This window comes from Meriones unguiculatus, chromosome 2 (genome assembly GCF_030254825.1).
Source record: "Meriones unguiculatus strain TT.TT164.6M chromosome 2, Bangor_MerUng_6.1, whole genome shotgun sequence".
Lineage (NCBI taxonomy): Eukaryota > Metazoa > Chordata > Mammalia > Rodentia > Muridae > Meriones > Meriones unguiculatus.
In genome coordinates this window covers 94,855,587-94,870,652 of record NC_083350.1, presented here as the reverse complement: position 1 = coordinate 94,870,652, position 15,066 = coordinate 94,855,587, and the positions used below count along the sequence as shown (strand labels likewise).

Sequence of the window (15,066 nt, the reverse complement as noted above, 5' to 3'; positions counted from 1 at the left end):
CATAACTTGAGTTGCAGGAGCAACTGTGGATCCAGAGGATCCCTGTGTGTCCGGAGCTCACGCCTAGCACCAACCACCTGTGCTGTCAGCACCAACAACTGTGCAGGGAGGAGATGGAGAAGGAAAAGCCCCACCACCACCACCACAAGGCAGAGGACAGATGGAGACCACAAGTGGCTTTGAAGAAACACCATAGGTCACCATGAGCAGAGAACTGATCCCGGACACTCTAGAGTCACAGTCACCTGGGAGCTAAAGTGGGATGTTTCCTGATGCACAGAGCTCTCACAGGTGACAAAAAGGACCCACTTACCTCATCTCCTTCCTCTCCTTTTTCCACTCCTGCAGAACCAGCTGGGACTCAGCATCTCTGTGGACCTGCAGGGACATAAGCCATCAGGTTCCAGGGCTCTGTTTTCAAACACACTCATTAGCAGGAAGAATTTCTTAATGGGCAACTTTTTGTGAAGGAATCCTACTGCTTAAGTCTTAACGGGCAGGCACTTGTGTGATGTAATGCATTTTCCCCAGTGAAAGCCTGGCTTCTTGACACACAAAGAGAAGCTTCAGCTGTCCATGATTAGAAACCTACTGCGCTGGCTGGTCTTCTGTCAACTTGACACACAAACTAGAGGTATCTGAAAGGAGGGAATTTTAATTAAGAAAGTGGCTCCAAGCCAGGCATGGTGGCACACTGTAATCACAGAACTCAGGAGGCACAGTGAGGCGATTTCTGTGAGGTCCAGGACAACCTGGTCCTCAAAGCGAGTCCAGAACAGCCAGGGCTACAAAGAGAAACCCTGTCTCGGAAAAAAAGGAAGAAGGAAGGAAAAAGGGAGGGAGGGAGGGAGGAGGGAAGAGAAGGGGGGAGGAAGGAAGAAAGGAAGGAAAAGAAAAAGAAAATGGCTTCATAAGATCCAGCTGTAAGGCATTTTCTTAATTAGTGATTTAGGCGGGAGAGTCCAGCCCATCATGGGTGGGGCCATCCCTGGTCTGGTGGTCCTGAGTCTGTAAAAAAGCAGGCAGAGAGTAGGCCATGAGGAGCAAGGCAGTGAGCAGCACCCCTCCATGGCCTCTGCATCAGCTCCTGCCTCCAGATACCTGTCCTGACTTCCTTTTATGATGAACAGCAATGTGGAAGTATAAGCCAAATAAACCCTTTCCTCCCCAACTTGCTTTTTTCATGGTAGTAATGGCTTAGGGCTGGAGTAATGGCTCAGATAAAGGCACCTGCCACCAAGCTTGGTGATCTGGGTTCTATCCCTGGTAGCAGGAACCAGCTCCTGCAAGATATCCTCTGACCTCACACGAATGAGGCGGAACACTCGCATGTGCACGCGTGAGCACTCGAGCACGCGCACACAGAAACACAAACCACCACTAAATCTAAGACAAACAGCTTAACAAATTAAGATGTAAAATTATGGAGACATGAAAGGTTATGTATAAACATAATACAAATAGATCCATATACGAATGTAACACCTTATACGCATGTGTTACATAATAAATACATGTTACAGGGTGCCTATTACCCCTTCTCCCTGAGTCTGAACACATGGCTGAGAAGTGGGCCTGGGGTGCATGCCAGTACATCCACAGGTTCTTTTTTTTTTCTTTGTCTTTTTTTTTTTTTTCTGAGACAGGGTTTCTCTGTGTAGCCTTGGATGGCCTGGACTTTGTAGACCAGTCTGGCTCCCAGAGATCTGCCTGCCTCTGCCTCCCCTACTGCTGGAATCACAGGCGTGTACCACCACACCCAGCTCCATCCACAGATTCTAACTGCAGAACATCTGGAAATGTGCACTGAAATGTTTTTAACTTATACAGTACAGTAGGGCAGCAGATAGGTTTAGTTTTTCTATCCTCTAATGTTACATTAAGGAAATGTGAAAGATTTTCTGACGTCTATGGCTCCCTCCCTCCTACCCTTCCAAGACTTTCTCCATCACTTAGGCATTAGCAAACTCCTCACCTATACCCATGTTATCAGCATCTAAACGTGCTTGTCCCTCTAATTGAGAAAACCTACCTCTTTTGTGCTATCCCTTCTCCAGTTCTGTCCCCTCCAAGGCACACTGTCAAACAAGCCTCAAGTATCTGCAGTCTACTTGAAAGTATTTGGGTCTAAGTTATTTATGACAACATTACTTATTACTGCTTCATTATTAATTAAATTATTACCCACTAACTTATTATTACTACTTACTTCTTTCACTTAAAGGAAAAGCGTGTCCTCCAGAGTGAGCAGCTAACATGGGAAGACTAACCAGAAACCCACAGGCACTCACTCATCCTCCTCCGCACAGCTGTCACTCAATAGAATCAGCTCTGTGTGTGCAAAACATAGGTTGACCAATGCATCGCTGCCCATCCCCTTGTCTGGACAGGATACCGAAACCAGGCCAGCCCAACAGCTGCCACCAGGTAAGCCAGATCCAGGAAGTACCCACTCTACTGTCTGCTTGTGAGCTGACAAATGGGGGTTCTTAATGAAATGGTTGAGAAACAGAAGAATAAGTCCATGAAAATGAAATCTATATTTCAGCATCCATGGCTTATTGGGACAGCTACAGCTGTGTGCTCACCCTGTCTATGGCTGCATTGAGAAAAACTGAGTGCTTAGGACACAGCCCACACACCCTATAATATCCACTCTCTGGCCTTCAAAGAAATTTGTTGACCCCAAGTCCACACGTGGCCTGAACAGGCCCTGCAGAGGTCTATGACACCAGCTCTATCATTCTCAGTCACGACGACTTTAAACATTCTTCACTGCCAAGGAAGAAATTCTCTTCTGCTGCTTATTTCATCAGGCTTAACTCTAAACGACAATGCGCTGCTCTTCCCCAAATTAAACCTGATCTCACAGGACACGTTTCTTAACAAATGGGCTGTTTATTCTGAAAATAACCACCCTGCGAGAGTTGGAGAAGCAGGAGCCATCAGATCAATGGAAACATGGAACTTTCCAGGTTGGGTGATGGCGCAGGTAGGGCACGGGGAAAGACACTCATCTGGATATGTTTAACTAATCAGCCTCACCCTGTGCTACGTGGCAGCCATGCCCGACAGAGCACTCTAATCCTCAGAGCTGAGGGGAAGCAGCAGGAAGAGACCCCAGAGCTGTGTGTACGCGGGTGTGAGGCCAACACCAAGGATTTCTCTGCTGAGCTCCGGAATCACTGACACATGCAGGTTACACTCTCAGGCTCGCCCCGAGAGCGGAGAAGAGGAAACAAGCAGAAGGCCCTAGCCTTAAGTCAGCCAGCCTGCATGGCTTCAGGCGGCAGACTACTCTAATTACTCCTCTAGTCAGAAGAGTGACTGTGGCTCTCAGCCTGTTTCCTCTCCTATGAAATCAGGGTGGAAACGTAAGTGCTAACTCCCTTCTCCTGCTCCCCTAATCTATGTCTTGTGTAATTCACTCTGTCTGTCACAGAAATATTGTCAGCGCTAACACTCTCTCAGGCATAGAACATTTTTCATGAGGGGTGCGGATAGCAACAAAAGCTGTTTGTTTCCAGAGCCAACTGTAATGCAATCACCACAGTCTTCACATGCAGGTCACTTGTGCATTTGGTCATAGAAAGGATACAAGCCAAGGGCTAGAAAGATGGCTCAAAGGTTAGGAGCACTGGCTGCTCTTCCAAAGGTCCTGAGTTTAATTCCCAGCAACCACATGGTGGCTCACAGCCATCTATAATGCGATCTGGTGCCCTCTGCTGGTGTGCATGCAGACAGAACAATTACACATAATAAATAAATCTTTAAAAAATATACAAATCAGGCAGGAGCCATCTCCCTTATTTTCAGAGTACATCCCCAAGCCCCAATAACCTAAAATTGTGGACACTATCAAACCTTATATGTACTGTTTTTCCTATGTGTGCATGCCTATACCAAAGATCAATTTATAAATTAGGCACAAGATAAGAGATAACTAATAATAGAACAGTAATTTTAACACTATCCTGTAAACATTATTTAAAATTTCTGAATTGCTTGTTTCCAAAATTTTCCATTTCATATTTTTGGACCACTTAACCACAGGCAACAAAAATACAAACACAGAAGGAGGGCCCAAAAACAAGACTATCACAGACCCTTAGCGCCACCTGCCAACTAAAGCAGCAAGCACTTCAGGGTAGTGCCACAAAGCCCAGCCTCCTTGTTCTAAAATGGAAAGACTGTGCCCAAAACTACAGGCCTTTAAGAATCCGTGTGCCATGGGGGCACTCGGCACAACGGCAGGCACACAGGAATAACTACCACCACCATGAGACACAGGTGCAGGCTCAGCTGCATTAGCCCATCATTATTTTTAGAGAATCACCTCATAGCAGACACAGTAAAGAAAGCAAAAAAAACTCCAACCAGAGGAGCCAAGAGCCCAGGTCTTGAGAGCCTACCAGAACCCGGGCCTGGAGGACGTGCGGGGGCCCACGCGCTGGAATGTGCACCCTGGGAGAGAGGCCTTGTTCTCCTCGAAGCTGGGCAGGAGAAGCGTTGGGCAGCAGGCCATGACCAGAGGCTGCAGGTGTGCCAGCCAAGAGTGGCCCATCTGTGCCAACTAACCTAAAATCATCTTCACTCACTCACAGAGCATGGCCAGCTGAACGGCACGAAAAGAGACTAAAAGTAGCTCGTGAGATAGGGTGGGAATAGCCCAGAAAAGTGGTCATAGATACAAGAGAGGGGGCAATATCTTGATCTAGGGAATGAGTGCAGCAAAGACATGCTGTCTTAACTGCCCAGGCTGGCTGCGTGACTGTCAACCAACTCCAGAGAGCAGCTAATCACAGTGCCATTGGAAGCCAACCTGGTATGCCGACTTGCTTTGTGACTCTTTGGTGCCTACACAGGCATGTTCATTACAAAAGACCCTTCATTTTACAGATGGGGAAACTGAGGCCAGTGCAGGGAAGGCCCCCGGGTAATCTAAAGGCAAAGTGGGTGGCTGAACATAACTGAATGGACACTAATGAACATATTTTCACCAACAGAGGCACAGAAATAACACCTGCCTTTGAGACCCTGGAAAGGCTCTCCAAATGGCTCCGGGGGCATTCATTAAGATCCCATCAAGAGGAAAGGTCAAAATAACCACTAGCAACTCTACATTCTGCTGAGGAAAACTTAAACCTTATACTTCACGATTACACAGAAAACACGGGACATTGTTTTGATCAGTAACTATCTTTAGCTTAAAGGGAAAAAAAAGATGGAGAAAACAGAAACAGCACCCTAACCTGCATCTGCTCCAAGAGGCCAGTCAAGGTTTGCAGCCATGTCATGGTCTGAATGTACTGCTCCGTGTTCATGATTCTGAGCTCAGACCGCAGCTCGGGGATGATGGCTCCAGTGCGCCAGCCATGCTTCAGCGTCAGGTCCTGATCACACAAACCGCAGGATGCCGCCGTCAGTCCCTCAGAACTCACCACAGTGCTCCCAGACAAGGGAGGCATTCGCTCAGTCACTCTTTCATTGTAATGGTTAGTTATTAACCAAGTTGAAGGCACCGAATTACACTTAATTAAAACCAATTTGGCCCCTGGGCTTTGACCATTTCACCCAGAGAAAGTTTCTGTTCTGGAAATGATGGCTGTGACTCACAGCTGCTTCACAGAGTGGGGTGCTGTGTGGGTGTTGGGAGGGGGCCATGGAGACATTAACCACGGTCTGTGGAGGTAAAAAGTGATCTGTGAGGTCAGGGACAGGGAGAGAGGCTCAACCCAAAGGCTCCAAATGGTCTGCATTCAAGTTGGGTGCAGTGCAGCTGGAATCTGAGCACCGCACTGTCCAGCACGAGATCAGGATTTCCAGGACAGCTTGAGCCATACGCCATGAGATGCAGTCTTTAGAGAGGACCTGGGAGCAAGATCAGCGGTACAGCACTTGCCTGGGCTCAGTCCTAGCCCTGTGCCTGTGTGGGAAGTGTCCTTTATTCAATACTGCAGCACCTCCCAAACCTCTGGGGTACCTCTACCATGTACCGGGCCCTCTGGGTTACGGGGAACCATAGATCCTCAGGCCTGAAACAATCAGATAATGCAAGCACACTTGAATGCATTTTTATTCCACATATCACAACCCTGTGAGTTCACAACAGGCCAGGATATCAGTTTTGTTAAAAAAAAAAAGACATGGGCCTCCTCCAGCTCCTGGCAATGCCAGCTTCTGCTCTTCAGAAGTGACTGACTAGAAAGAAGTGCAGCTGGCTGTGAGCATTTGCATGCGCGCTTGAAGTTAGTGACATATTGATAAAAGGTTTTGACATATTGATGGAAAAAAGGTTCCTGGCATTTAGGGAGTACATAGCGGAGTGATTTAAATAGAAGTTTTCTGATTAAATCTTTGAGTACATTTCTAATTTCCATCATTTCAAAGAGAGGGGAAAAAATCTATCTTTTCACAACTCTAATCTCTCCTGCTTTGTAAAAGTGAGACATTCAAAACTGTGACCCACTCCTAGTTTCTCAGAAAACCATAAAGATAACCCAACAGAAAAGGGAATCCCCACTAGATGGAGTTGAAGACAGCCATCCCCACTGGGAAAAAAGGCTCCTCACCGCCAGGTCACTGTATATGTGGTCACCAAAATACAGCACTTTGGATCCTCTCCATCCAGTGAGCTTCAAAAACTCATACAAATTGCCCTGAATGAAAGAGGATCATAGATCATTACAGGTTGGAAACTCAGTAGCCCACAGTTTACAAAACCTGCTTTAAAACTTGCAAGAATTGTTTTTAACTCTTAGGATTTATTTTAAGTATCAACATATAAAGCTAAAAGTACACTCATGGAAAATCTTTCAGATCTTTCCTTGATGACAAATCTAAAAGATTTCACAGTCAGGCATGATGGTACACGACCCTAAACCCTGCCCTCTGAGGCAGAGTCAGGAGGACCTCTGTGAGTTCAAGGCCAGCCTCGTCTACATATTCCAGGCTAGCCAGGACTGCATAGTAGGACCACAGCCAGGAACAACAACATTTCAGATTACATAAGCCTCTTTGCAATTATCTTTACACTAACCAAACATGCTGAGACCATCATTCCATATAAATGACTATGAATTTTATTGTAACTATTACAGCTGATCCCTTCTGCCAATGCCCTGATGGTGAGCATTCACAATGTATTTTGAGAACATTCTTACAGAAAGTTCTATTAGCCATATCTAAATCTTCTAATTTTTTAGAAGTAAACTGAGTGAATTAAGAATAATTTTTCAAGCCTAGAGAATATACTCTGCTAAATCCAGCAGGCTATTACAACCCACCAAGAATGTTCAGTAAAGGAAACAGCTGCGGTGACATAAGAATGCTCAGCCACTGTGTGAACTCTTGACAGCTTTAGATGATGCACATGAAATGCTTCTCAGCAGCAAATATGTTGGTGAGTAATAATAAGCCAAGATCAATGTGCCTCAAAGAGAAATTTCAGAGGTTTACTACTGACATCTTACATTTTATTATAGAGGGTAATATTTTAAATGTTATTTTTTAAATGGCCAACTTTGAGTCAATCTGAATACCAGCATACTAAAAACACATCGACTTTCACTTAAGTTTTACCATCTAATCATCAGTCAATTAAGATACCCGACTGTCCCAAGCACCTGGCCAGTCTCTGTATCCAGCCCTGTGACTGCTAGCTGTCAAACAACAGGAAGAGACTGGTGAAGGCATAGGTACCTGCTTGTAGATCTGGCCCTTCTGTAGCTTGTGGATTTTATCCCAGAGCAAGACACCTTTCTCATTCACCTTTCGGAAAGGTCTAGCAACAGAAAAGCAAAATGTTATTAGGACACATGATAGCGGTTAAGTCTCTCCTCTCCACAAAATACAAAATGGGAACTCATTGAGAACAGGAAGTAGATAGCTCTTGAACCACAAACCTCACTGCATCCCCTGGCCCCGGTAACTCCATGCCACACTACACAGGCCCCACCACAGACCCACTACTCACAAGTAGGTGATAAAGAACAAAGAAAAATAATAACTGTAGGGTCAACCACCCTTGTAAGCACAGCCTGTAAGCAGGTTTCCCTAGGACAGCGGTTCTCAACCTTCCTGTGGCTTCGACCTTTTAATACAGTTCCTCATGCTTCTGTGACTCCCAACGAAAGTTATTTTTGTTGCTACTTCACAACTGTCATTTTGCTACTGCTGTGAGTCATACTGTAAACATCTGATACAGGGTATCTGATGTGTGAACTGATGCTCTAGGATGTCTGGCAGTGCAGAGAGCACCTGCTTCACAAGGGGTCTACAGACACTGCTGCCTGCAAATGTTATGGGGAATGGGGGGCTCTGGCAGCCTGGGTCAAATGTCAGGTGGAGGGCAGAGGCAGTGGGACTCAGGGTACCTTTTTGCATAACTGTTTCTCCAGTCACAAAAATAGAAACTCACAAAAATAGAAAAATAGGTATCAGAATCCAGTTTTCCTTTTCTGAGGAACATGAAGATCTTTTTGTACACTTTTATTTGTATCTCTTTTCTTTTAATCCTGTCAGCAATCTCTCGTGTGATGTCATATTCTCAAACACATTAGCAGTAAGACATGCTGGCTGCTTTTACTAGCCAAATTCATCATCTTTAGTGGCTGCTTAATACTTCTTCACATGGATATTCTGAGTAATGAGTCATCTTCAACTGTTGGCTTTCATAAACAACAGAAGGAATAGGGATGTCTCAGCCACTATTCCAGACATCCAGAACAAGGGGAAAAACAGTGCTGGGCTGGGTCCTTCCAAGAAGAGCATGAGCCCAACCCCTCCACCGCCATGAGCACTTCAGAAAAGCCTGGGTGAAGGGAAGCCCAGCTCTCACAGGAACCTAAGCACGGTGAAAGGGCGCTGTAAGCAACATGGCGAGCGTGTAGCTTCCGACCACACTCAAAACACATTCTTGTTCTCTATGCTGAACTTAGCATCACAGTTATACACATACCACACTAACTTCAGATACATTAGGATCCTAGGAGCTACCCAGAGGAAAGGCTGCTGGCCACCAACTACAGACCATTAGATCATTAGAAAGGCAGAGCTTTTCTTAGAATGCTACCGTAAGAATCCTCAACAGTAGCTGGATGGTGGTGGCATACACTTTTAATCCCAGCACTCGAGAGGCAGAGGCAGGCAGATCTCTGTGTATTCAAGGCCAGCCTGCTCTGCAAAGAGCATTCCAGGACAGCCAGGGCTATACAGAGAAACCCTGTCTCAAAACAAACAAAACAAAGAAGGGCACCAATTAGTTCTATTTCAAGAGCTGCCATGAGGCAGTCTGGCATTGGTGGTGCTCTCTTATACTTCACATCTGGAGCCAAAGACCTACTTTGCTGTATGGTATTAATCCTTGTTTTCCACTGTAGTCTCAATTTCCTCAAGCCTGACTCACAGAACCACAGCAACCCACGCTGAACTGAGAACTCTGTCTGCCATGTGCCATGGAACTGTTCCCGAAGCTAAGTGTTAGGCGGGTCACAGATTAGAAGCTGGGTCCCGGATGCTTATGACCCTGCGACTGGCTCTCACTAAGAGATGTTATCCCTGTATTCACACAGACAGCCCAGTCCCCCAGTAATCGGGCCCTCACCTCCGCTTATCATTGAAGAAGTTCGGTTTCTCCGCCTGAACTATGACCACGTCAAACAGGTCCCTCCAGTCCTTCCCCACGATATAGCGCATCCCTTTGTTTCTGGAACAAGGCAGCCAGGTGAGCTGACATCAAAGGGAAGAACTTTTTTTTCCTTGCAAACTGATGGTAAACGAATGGCATTTGACCTGCGGGACTTACACAAAGCTACTTGGGCTATTGGTAATGAGGAACATCTTCTTGCCGTGGGCAGCCAGTTTGGCCAGCACTGCACGGGTCTGCTCGGCATAACAGATGTACTTTTCTAGGAACAAGAGAAAAGTTCACACAGTCAGGATGAAATCAGGCACTCTGTGGGCACTTACGAGATGGGCACCTGTGGCAAGCAGTGTCCTAGGCACAGTGGGGAAACGCAAGTCTCAAGGAAGGCTGACTCAGCAATGTGTGGGTGTCCGCTGCAGCGGACACAAGGGCACCACACAGGCACATACATGCCTGGTGAAAGGGAGGATGGTAGGAGAGTGGAGCTGCCATCACCGCTCTTAGAATTAGACTGACAGACACCAAACCCTAGACAGAGAGGAGACGCTGACACTGCCAGGCCTTAAACAATACGCAGGGAACACCTGTGGTCCCTGCTCAGGCCCTGGGTGGGGTGTGATGTTTAAATGGCCACAGCAACTCGGCAGATACTGCTGAGTACATACCAATATCCGCTTCAATTGCTCGGTACATTATTCCTTTGATGTGGACATCCCTTATGGAATCCTGTCAAAAGGCAGATTTGACATCAGTGGAAAGGAGCTGAGGGCGCTGGAGTTAGTTCCAGTGTGAGCTATACATCCCAACACCATCCCCTTCATCCCCAGTGGCCTGAAGGGACGTGAGTCCACAGTATCAGGGCTGTTACCAATGAGACTTCCAAACGACTCATTTTTAAAAGGTCATTTGTGTAACTCTGAATGAAGTCCCATGTGACAAGCTGTTGTTTTCATGCAGGATGGTGAGTCCCTGCCTTGCCTCTTTGTGTCCTTCCTTCCCCATGTCTAGATGCAGACAGTTCTGTGAGGGAAGGCAAAGGCAGAGAGCCAAGGACGCCTCCTCTTTGGAGGCCCAAGTCACTGTCACCAGGCAGCAACAATCCAGCTGGCAGAGGCAGGAACGAGGGAATGACAGAAAGTCCACTGTGGGCTCAGGGTTGGGGTCTGAGCATGAGACCCCAACTGAGGGGTCTGAGGGCTGAGAGCTCAGCATGAGGTCACTAGGTGTCACTGCAGAATTCCTCTTGTGGGGTGGGGCTGCGTAGCTACCCTTTTTAGACTCCTGGAGGGCCATGGACACTTTCTGGTACCAGTGGCAGGCACCTAAGTCTTACACTATACCGTGTGTGGACTTCTGTCACACTGGGCCACTCTGGGGTAAACTTAATCTCAACTACCATAAACCCATTTCAGTTTTATAAAACACAGAAGGCAATAAGGCAATAGTTAAACACAAGCTAAACTGCCTGGATTAAAAACCTAGCCTCTGCTACTTACTAGCTGCCTGAGCTTAGGCAAAACCCTCAAGCTGCCTGTGCCTCAGTGTCTTTAAAGTGGGGGTGATGATAACAGTGGCGCATCCCTCCAACCCTAAACGCGAAGATTTAATGTGTTACTATAAAGCCCTCAGAGCAGCCTGGAGCACTATCAACTCTCCACAAGTGCCTGCTGCTGCAGCAGTGAGCCCTGTAGCAAAGACTGGACCTTCGTTTAAACCTTCCTCCTCTGTTACAAATGAGTCTTACGTATAGGGAATTAAACACCACATAAACTTAGCCAAATTTTTATGAAAGTGATGCCGAGAAATGACCAGGCCTCCTTCAAATCTAAAACCCCGAAATCAGGACAGTCAAAAGTCTACATTGCATGAGGGAACTAGAGAGATGGCTCAGAGAGTAAGAGCACTGGTTGCTCTCCAGAGCTTGGGTTTAATTCCTGACACCCATGTGGTGGCTCACAGCAGACCAGGACACCAGGCACACACACAGTACACAGACATGCATGCAACAACACCCATACACACGCGCGCGCGCGCGCGCGCACATACACACAGCGAGCTAGGCATGGTGGTGCGCACTTTTAATCCTGGCACTCAGGAGGCAGAAGCAGATTTCTGTGAGTTCGAAGCCAGCCTGATCTCCACACCAAGTTTCAGGACAGCCAGGACTACAAAGAAAGACCCTGCCTCAGAAAAAAAAAAATTTGCACTGGCCACGAGCATACAAGAAAAATGTTTTGGTATAGAAATGTGTATCTTTAAATATATATAAATTTTTTATTAGTCTCCAACAGTCTACTGCGTGTCATCCACACCCCAGCAGTGGCCAGCACAAAGGAAACTCAACGGAGCTGTTACGCGCTGTTGGCGCACATTTGGTCTCAGCCACTCCTTTGTCTGTAAATTATGGTTTCTCATCTTGTGTTTTAATGAACTAATTACATGTTTCTTGTACTCTTTGTTTTTATTTATTATTTATTTAGTTATTATATATTATTTAGTTATTGTATATTATTATTTATTATATATTATTTATTGTTTATTAATTATGTCTTTCTTGTACTCTTTCTTTGTTTTTATTTATTATTCTGTTCTTTTGCTGTTGTTTGTTGTCCTCCAAAGAGAGAAAAAAGGGGAAGAGTTGGGCAAAAGGGAAAGTGGGAAGGATATGGAAGGAGTTGGGGAGTTGGGAAATCATGCTCAGAATATATTGTGTGGAAGAAAATTCAATTAAAAGAAAATGATGGCTATGACAGGCATAGTGGTACACGCCTTTAGTCCCAGCACTCGGGATACAGCAGGCAGGTACCTGTGGGTTAGAGGCCAGCAGGGCCTACAATAGCAGATTCCAGACCAGTTAGGGTTACAAAGTGAGACCCCCATCTCAAAAAAAATAAACAAAAAACCCAAACAACAACAAAAACTGTGGCTAAAAGAACACATCATAGATAAAAGAAATGGAGTTATTGTTTCAACACCACACATTTTTAAAACTCACATTTCCATGAAATTAACATTATTTGAAACATTACCATGTTCAAGTTTTTGTATTATGCTGTTTAGACCTTTAATAACCTTGAGAGGTAGCTACTAAATGTTCCTTTACTAAGAAACTGAAATACAATAAAAAATAAATAATAAATAAGTTTAATAAAACTGGATTATAGTACAAAACTGTACTCTATGATTATCTACCACATAAATAATACCTGAACATAGGTTTTAGTATTGAGAAAGTTGACACAGCTTAATACATATAATTCTATAAATGTGAGTGTGAACATGATCTAATATGCAAACTTGTAGAATGCGCGTCTATGCACCTAAGGGTGTGTATCTGTCTGCAGCCCTCCAGTGGGATTCTGACACAACTTCTGCAGGCCTCGGTGAGCCGCATGGAGCCCTTGTGAATATGAGAGAAAGGTTCCCTATTAACTAGTCCCTCCCCACCCCAGCCTCAACCCTGGGCATCTTCGTGGGATACAGTGTACAGCAAAGCACCCGTATGCCACAAAGGTATGCAATTCTGTTCTGGCATTTGAAAAGTATTTAAGAAGGGCTCTCTCTGGTGACTTCAGCCTCATGGGTGAAAAAATGAGGCATGGATAGTGGCCTCTCCTGCATGAAGAGGAAGTATCCACCTTACGGGCAGGCTTAGGGTACAAGGGTATGCAGGGCCGCCAGAGGATTAGAATTACAGATCACAGCAGGCACCATCTGTGATGGAGCATGCTGCCCTGATTATTCTGAGACAGCCATGTCCCTTTATGACTTCCACAGTCAATCACAGAGGCAGGTGACCCAGAGCAGGATGATTCTAACCGCCCCACACACCCAGAGAGCAGCTATCCTACTCTGGGAAGCCACACAGCCACAGCCCTGAACTCAGCCTGCCCTCGGCCCTCACCTTGACATCTTTGTATAAGTGCACTGGCTCGTAGTCGATGTTGTTCTTCAGGAAGTGTTCATTCACACAGGACAGCAGGGTCATCTCGGGCAGCGAGAAGATATCCATGAACTGCTTCATGGTGTTCCCGTGAGAGCTCTGCAGAGGCAGGGCAGGCTTAGCAACAGAGACCCCATCTCACAGGGTGACAGGCAGCAGACGGCTGCCAGAAAGCCAGGGGTTTCCAGGAACCCACACTTGGCTCCCTCTGCACAGAGGGACCTAACAGCAAGAAAGTAATATGCTCTCTTGTTCCTCAGCCTCATGAGAAGCGATTCTTAGTAGGTATCCATGGCTACCCTCTCCTTACATCCTTTCCTTCTTTCCTCACTCCCCAACCCACACATACACTTTCCCAAGTGTCAGCGCCACCTCCCTCTCAGGAGGTCACAGAGGTGAGAAAAGCCGGGGTCATGCCCAGACAAAGGCGGCTGAGTAGACCTCAGTCTCAGAATTCTTCAGCCCACCTCAGGACAGCCACACCGCTCCTCTGGTAGCAGCTAGTGACATAGACCAAGAGGTGGGGCTGCACCTGCATGGGTATGGTGACAACTGGGGTAGATATGGAAGATGGAAAAGGCCTCCACCAAAGGGAGAAAAGAGGGAACAGTGACTCTATAATCTCTTTCCCTTTCACACCCTCTCCAGACCCAATCACACACACACAGCAGATGAGCCCAAGAGTTTAAGTTTCTTTAGCTACAGGTGTCCCCTCCCCCAAACACCAGGGGCTCAAGGCTTGGCTCTTACCATCAGCAGATTCATCTCTTGACTAACTCGTAGCTCACTCTCAGGAAGAAGCGCCCAGCTGTTGAAGCAGATGTATCTATCTTTCTCTCTCCCTCGGCTCCCCACTTTCCTCCACAGCACCCTTCTAACTGATGTTCTGCCTCACCTGGCACCTGGGAGCACCGGAACCAGGACCTTTGAGGGCCAAAGCCGAGTCCCTCCTCCCTAAGATATTTTCCCAGATGCCGAAGAGCCAGCCAGAGGAGAAAATGGCTCAAATGAACCAGTAGCTCGCCTTACCTTGCCATAAAAGTCGCTCATCTGCTCCAAGGGCACATGGGACCCCTCGTACATGTCGATGACTTCTTCATCAGGGACAACACTGAGGCCTCTGAAAAGAAATAAACACGGTGTCCATACAGTGCCCAATGGAGAGAACGACGCAGGACCTCTGTCTACCGATGGGGTTTTCCCGCTATGGTGGGAAACCTGTTGTCATCATGAGGTAAGATGTGCCAGGGCAGCAGCTACATCCAGCAGGTAGGCCTCTATTAGTAACATGGACCACATATATGCTCAGTGGTGGTACACACCTTTAATCCTAGCAGATCTCTGAGTTCAAGGCCACCTGTTCCTGTTCCACAGAGTTCCATCACAGCCAGTGAGAGGACTTAATTCCAAAGCACCAGCCAGTCCTAATCGGAGTCACATAGCCTCCACGGGCACCAGCCAATCCCAATCAAGGTCA

The 15,066-nt window shown here is 46.5% G+C and overlaps 1 protein-coding gene across 1 annotated transcript in view; it reads right to left on the bottom strand.

Annotated features, from left to right (window-relative positions):
- Nt5dc3 (5'-nucleotidase domain containing 3) overlaps positions 1-15,066 on the bottom strand; it is a 57,503-nt gene that overhangs the window by 6,135 nt on the left and 36,302 nt on the right. Inside the window, exons 5-13 of the mRNA XM_021661174.2 lie at positions 14,619-14,709; positions 13,551-13,688; positions 10,312-10,372; positions 9,806-9,908; positions 9,605-9,706; positions 7,702-7,783; positions 6,573-6,659; positions 5,253-5,393; positions 314-378 (exon numbers count right to left, since the gene is read on the bottom strand). Of these exons, the coding sequence (XP_021516849.1) occupies positions 314-378; positions 5,253-5,393; positions 6,573-6,659; positions 7,702-7,783; positions 9,605-9,706; positions 9,806-9,908; positions 10,312-10,372; positions 13,551-13,688; positions 14,619-14,709 (870 nt within the window). The remainder of the gene's footprint in view (positions 1-313; positions 379-5,252; positions 5,394-6,572; positions 6,660-7,701; positions 7,784-9,604; positions 9,707-9,805; positions 9,909-10,311; positions 10,373-13,550; positions 13,689-14,618; positions 14,710-15,066) is intronic.